The following is a 5,864-nucleotide window of genomic DNA, read 5'->3' as shown; positions in this document are numbered from 1 at the left end:
TATCATGGATGCGACAAATGTGCACAGCGAGGGCAGTATGTCAACAACAGGATGACTTTTCCTTTAACTGAATACACACTCCGAACAGATGAATCTTTTTCACAAAAACTTGATGAAGAAAATCATCTATTTGGCTTGCATGCTTTTCAAGGAACAAGCATTGGCATGGTATCACAGTTTCCAGTTGATTACATGCATTTGGTTTGTTTGGGGGTTGTCAGGAAATTGTTAAATATTTGGCTCAGAGGTCCTCTAAATTTTCGATTACCTGCAAACATTATTACTAGATTATCTGACCGTTTAAATGACTTGCGACCTTGTATACCAGTGGAATTTGCCCGGAAACCCCGGACACTGAGAGAAATTGACCACTGGAAAGCAACAGAATTTAGACTGCTTCTACTTTACACGGGCCCTGTTGTTCTGTGTTCATTCCTGGATAACAGGATGTATAACAACTTCATGCTGTTGTTCTCTGCCATCTCAATTTTAGTCAGTCCAGTGCTTTCTTCATTCTACTGTCAGTATGCTCAAACATTGCTTAAAATGTTTGTGAACCATTTTGGTGAGATTTATGGCAAAGATCAGCTTGTATACAATGTACATTGTTTAGTCCATCTTCCTCTGGATGTACAGCGGCATGGTTCTTTAGACTGCTTTTCATCTTTCCCTTATGAAAACCACCTTCAAAGACTTAAGAAACTTGTGAGAAAGCCTGAACGTCCACTTGCTCAGATTGTCCGAAGACTGTCTGAGCAAACTGCTTGCACACCCACTGGTCTGGTGTCAAAGTCTTTGGAAAAACCCCATTATGTTGGACCAGTTCCAGATGGACTTTTTGTACTTGGACAGTACCGTCAAATGCGTTGTGAACAATGGGTTATTAAAGTTTCAACAGCAGATAATGTCTTCATTATAGGTGATGATGTGTGCATGATATACAATATTGTTGAATCCAGTGAAAATGTCTATGTTGTGTACAAGGTGTTCTTAAAAAAGTCTGTCTTTTTTACCTACCCATTTAAGTCAGATTTCCTAAATATATATTGCATTTCTCAGATATCTGAAACAATCAAGTTTGCAAATGTGTCAGCCATCAGTCAAAAGTGCATAGTTCTGCCCCACAGAGGAGGTTCTGTGGCGATACCTTTACTTCAATCTCAAAAATATTAAATCAGAGTTATTTTATGTAAATAGCATTTTTGATTGTTCTACTTGTTCATTAGTCAGCACAGATGGAATCACGATTACATTTTGTAAGTACGTTGAGCCCTTTTTCACTCTACTGTTGATGCATTTATACGCTTCACTTTGTACTTTGTTATATATCATTTTCATTTGTGTATAAACAATTTTTTTCAGTGGCTAATGGATAAACTTTCTGCACATTGCAAACTACCAAACAAAGCTTACCTTTCATCAATAGTCAATAAAGCATTCTTGTTTTTATTAAAATCAGGGGTGAGGATGTGCTAGGTGGTTTCACCTGCTGTTTGGGTAATGCATTTTGTGTGCAACATGCAAATATTATGTTTATTTTGAACACTGTCTTTTTTTTCTTCTGCAGGATGTTTCTGGTAGTTCAGTTTATAGATGAACAAAAATCTGTGTCTGTTATACCACAGAATTGGTACAGTGATGGCACAACCTTTTGGCCAAATTATAAGAGCGATCAAAGACTCAACAAAGCAGCAAGATATGCTGAGGAACCAGGCCCAGACTGGACCAAGCACGATGTTAGAGTACTAAAGTCCTACGGTAATTGAAATGTTCAAGATATGTCCCTAACTTAATCCCTTTCACCAGAGAAATATTGCTGTAAAATATTAGTTTCTTGATGTTCATTTTTTTTTATAGAAAAGCAACAAACATTTGTCTAAAGCCTTATTTTCATGTTGTAATCATGTGATTTTTCGCTGTCTCCAGGCCTCTTTTCCAACAACCTTCATACTAGTGTTCATGAGAAATCGGGGCCCAATTCACACCTTTCATTAACATGCATCTCTAGTGATTGCATTTATCCAAATTGAAACCCAATCTTACTTTCTCATGTAGGTCTCTTTACAATTTTTCCTAGTTTCACTTTGGTGGTTAAATGCTATCAAACTGTGATGCGATTACAAAAAAAGAAAATATGTAAATGGGGCCTAGGTAGTAGTGATTTAAAAAAATCACAGAAGTGATAATGTTATATTGCACATTGTTTACATCACCTGACATTAACTTTTTGAAATGCTTTTAGGAGATTACATGTCTGCATGGCAAGGGATGAAGAAGTCTTTGATTTGTCAAACTTCAGAATTGGATACAGATGGTGAGGGGGATATAGGCAGCGTGAAAAGAGCAATTAAACCAATGTAAGTTTGATTCAACTTCACCTGTGTTTTGTTGAATGTATGAAACCTTTGTTTTGAGTAATATATGCACATTCAATCTTCTGTAAAGAGCCACTACTATGGTGACACTGACTATGAAAGTGAACATGAAGACTTAGCTAAGAAAACAAAAGTTCCCTTGACAAGATCTTCAAAACCTCAACAGTCAACTGGACCTCGCCTGTTATCCCCACATTCTGCACCTCAGGTACCATCACCACCTTTACCTTGTCGCTCACCACCACATTCTTCGCTTCAGGTGCCACCTCCTTACCAGTCACTATTGCTCTCTGAAAATACATCTCAACAAAATTCCAGGAACCTTCCAAAAATGCAAAATACTTCTGAACTCTTCAGGCCTACTTACAGAGTGGGTCGATGTGGAACAGAACCAATACCTTGCACTGGTAAGTTATGATCGGACTATTGATTGTACTTGTTTCACATATTCAACAACCTTTTGAACATATCGGAGCATAAGTCAACAAGTTATTAGATATGTTATGGTATTTGTTGTCCATTTTGTGCCAGTATATTCCTTAATTTTTAGTGTTTTGGTTTTTAAAATGTCAAATTTTATATGTTCCAAAGGATGTTCTTTTAACGTGTATGAGAGTTGTGTTTGCTCCAAAGTGCAGGAGTAGGATTCATTGCATTTTCCAATAAAGAACAAAGTATTCAAATGAATAGTATCCTTTTTATATTTTGTTGGTATTTATTTTTCGGCTGCAGATCTTCATATCCTCACATTGCTTGAACATGTGAAGCACCAGCTGTCACAATTGGCTGTCATGATCAGTTCACTATCTGGGCGGCTAAACATTGAATGCTCACCTGATATGCCTGAGGAGGTCCAGTTTCCTTTACAATCATTGGAGGAAGTGGATGATTTTGAAGCCTGGTTGAAACAACCAACCAATGCTTTGAAGAAAAAGAACATGGTATGGACTGTAAAGCTAGACTTTTTTCTCTTTCTGATTTTGTTTAATTTAAAATATTCACTTGCATTTTGTGTCATAATTTTAAACAATTGCTAATTTTTTTTGTACATAATAGGATGAGACCAAATCTTCACATTATATGCTAATCATAGGCAACATAAGAAACTGTCAAATCAAAGTTACTTCTCAATGGAAAAATATTTTGTTTCTAAATAAACTAGTTTTAAAGTATGACATGACATGGGTAGAATGTCTGAAATAAGTCTGCATTTTCTTTTTTTTCTTTAGTAATTATTTTTCTCAGGGGAGTACTGTGTATTTTGCACACAATGCCCATGTGACTTCTCAGTTATTTGTGCATGGCTGTTGTGCTGGAAGTGGTATGTACTCTAGCTTTGAAGTCTGAAAAAAAAAAAAATATATATATATATATATATATATATATTTAAAATACAAGAAGAACAGTTTAACCATTGCTTGCATAAAGCTGTAGTATTTATATAAGTGTCATCCCAAATTTGCAGTAATATAGTTGTTTTAGCTGTTAGGTGGGTTATCTGTTACAGGATGTTTATTGTGTAAGGGACTATGTTTAGCAAAATATTTAATAGCTCTACAGTTACAAGAAAACTTCCTTGTACAATAACAAGAGTTGCAAATATAAATTATGTCATTTGAGCTTTCTGAACATTACAATCCATGAATTTTGTGCTTCCTTTGTTATATTCTTATTATTACAAAATTAATGTCTACTGGATTGAATTACAGTTAACATTATGGTTAACATTAACTTTAATTTGGAAAGTGTAACTTTTGAACAATATTTGTCAGAATGCCAATCATCACATCAAAGTCAAAAGACATGTGCTTCAGAGTGACAATTGATGCCGTTTCTGCATATATTTTAGTGTTTAAATTCTAAAGCCACTGCCTGTATATTATCTTTTGTCCTTGTAGATTTCTGTACTGGCATCTATTGGAGGACAAGATACCAAGTGTGTCACTTGGAATATTCTTTCACATATTTTTGGAGATGATGTTGCAAAAAAGATAAACTGGAAGGGAGTGAATGAAAAATGGGCCTTCAGTCAAATGGCAACCAAAACTCTAATTATGCGTAAGTATCAACAAATCCAATTATATGAAATTAGTCTAATTGTATTAAGATATTACATTTTATGCCTTTGTTGGCTCAGTGGTAGTGCTGCTGCCTTGCAGTAAGGAGACCAGGGTTTGCCTCCTGGGTCCTCTCTGTGTAGAGTTTGCATGTTCTTCCTGTGTCTGCTCTGGTTTCCACCCACTGTCCAAAGGCATACAGGTTCAGTATATTGTAAAATGGCCTTTGTGTGTGTTCACCCTGCGATGGACTGGTGTCCTGTCCAGGGTTTGTTCCTGAATGTGCCCCAAAGCTAGCTGGGAAGGCTCCAGCCCTCCCTGACCCTGGTCTGAATTAAGCAGGTTAGAAAATGACATGACATATTATTTTAAGATAGACCTTAAATATTACAGATTTCTGGAAAATAGCAATTATTAAATAAAAGAATTTTCCTGGTCTCTCTCTAACACCTTCTGCTCCTCCTAAAACTCCTGCCACATTCTTAGGAGTACTTGGAGTTTCCTCTATATTAAGAAAGATCATTAGGAGAGGGTTTCTGGTTTTTAAGCATTTATTTAAAACAGAGTCATGTATTTAAAATGAGTTAATTGTACTATTTTTATCCACAACCCCAAATAATAATAAGTAAAGAATAAGAGAAAAACTGCAAAATTAATTCAACCTTACAATTGAACTGTTGTGAATTTTTCTATATTAATTATTTTTACACTTGCTCCACAAAAAAAATCTTGAAGGTGTGAGTAGGTCAGTCCACAATCTGTACATAGCCTTTATTGATCAGTATTTAAAAAGTTCACTAAAATCAAGCATAAATGATTTCATATCATTAGTAAATCTTTTGCCTCTCCTGTATTCAAAAAGCTTTGCTGTGTGGTCATTATGCAGTAGTGCAAGTGCCAATCCTTATTTCACCATTTCTATTAATGGGAAATGCCTTAAAGCAACTGTTTGCCATTTAATGTTTCTGATAATTATTTTTCTGTATTTGCCTGTAGGTGCAGTTCGCCAGAGTCATGTGGCAGCCAAAGCTACAGATGTGGACATTAATAAATTTGTCATTAGGTGGTTCAATTTGGCATCTGACCGTGGTGGTGGTCGCAAGGAGCGCTGCAGGAGAGTGCAGGCAGCAGTGCCTTCTGAATCAGGACTGATGTAAACACAATTTAATAGTAAAGTTTATTGCTGTTTTACTGTTTTGGGTAGATTTCTTCATTTTTGTACTTGCATCCTACACTTATCTGCAAATGTGCTCATTTTATATTTATATTTTAACCATGTTACTGGATATTTGAACTGTTAAAATACTCAATATATTAAAATATATGTTTGTTTGGAATTGTATTGTATGTTGACATCTTTTGATCCATGCAACGCATTGAGTTTATATAACATGACAATAAATAAACCAGTTATATACTGAAAGTTGTCATT

The 5,864-nt window shown here is 35.5% G+C and overlaps 1 protein-coding gene and 1 long non-coding RNA gene across 2 annotated transcripts; both read left to right on the top strand.

Annotated features, from left to right (window-relative positions):
• The first annotated feature begins 1,178 nt into the window (after nt 1-1,178).
• LOC114652818 (uncharacterized) lies at nt 1,179-2,346 on the top strand. Its single transcript, XR_003716449.2, has 3 exons — nt 1,179-1,256; nt 1,568-1,758; nt 2,243-2,346. It is a non-coding gene; the product is annotated as an uncharacterized LOC114652818 (long non-coding RNA).
• A 75-nt stretch (nt 2,347-2,421) lies between these two features.
• LOC114646138 (uncharacterized) lies at nt 2,422-5,593 on the top strand. The gene is made up of 4 exons (XM_028794185.2): nt 2,422-2,782; nt 3,066-3,316; nt 4,274-4,433; nt 5,429-5,593. The coding sequence occupies exons 1-4, from the start codon at nt 2,422-2,424 to the stop codon at nt 5,587-5,589; spliced, it is 933 nt and encodes a 310-aa protein (XP_028650018.1). The 3' UTR covers nt 5,590-5,593.
• The last annotated feature ends 271 nt before the right edge of the window (nt 5,594-5,864 follow it).

The sequence above is a fragment of the Erpetoichthys calabaricus genome, chromosome 1, assembly GCF_900747795.2.
Source record: "Erpetoichthys calabaricus chromosome 1, fErpCal1.3, whole genome shotgun sequence".
Taxonomy (NCBI): Eukaryota; Metazoa; Chordata; class Cladistia; order Polypteriformes; family Polypteridae; genus Erpetoichthys; species Erpetoichthys calabaricus.
Note: the sequence above shows the minus strand (reverse complement) of the source record. Positions and strands in the feature narration are given on the sequence as shown.

Excerpts from the sequence above, each read along its gene's own strand:
- LOC114646138 (XM_028794185.2), top strand. The coding sequence starts at position 2,422 with ATGCACATTCAATCTTCTGTAAAGAGCCACTACTATGGTGACACTGAC. Across the intron at positions 3,317-4,273 it reads CTTTGAAGAAAAAGAACATG|ATTTCTGTACTGGCATCTAT; the intron begins GTATGGACTGTA and ends TTGTCCTTGTAG. Across the intron at positions 4,434-5,428 it reads AACCAAAACTCTAATTATGC|GTGCAGTTCGCCAGAGTCAT; the intron begins GTAAGTATCAAC and ends ATTTGCCTGTAG.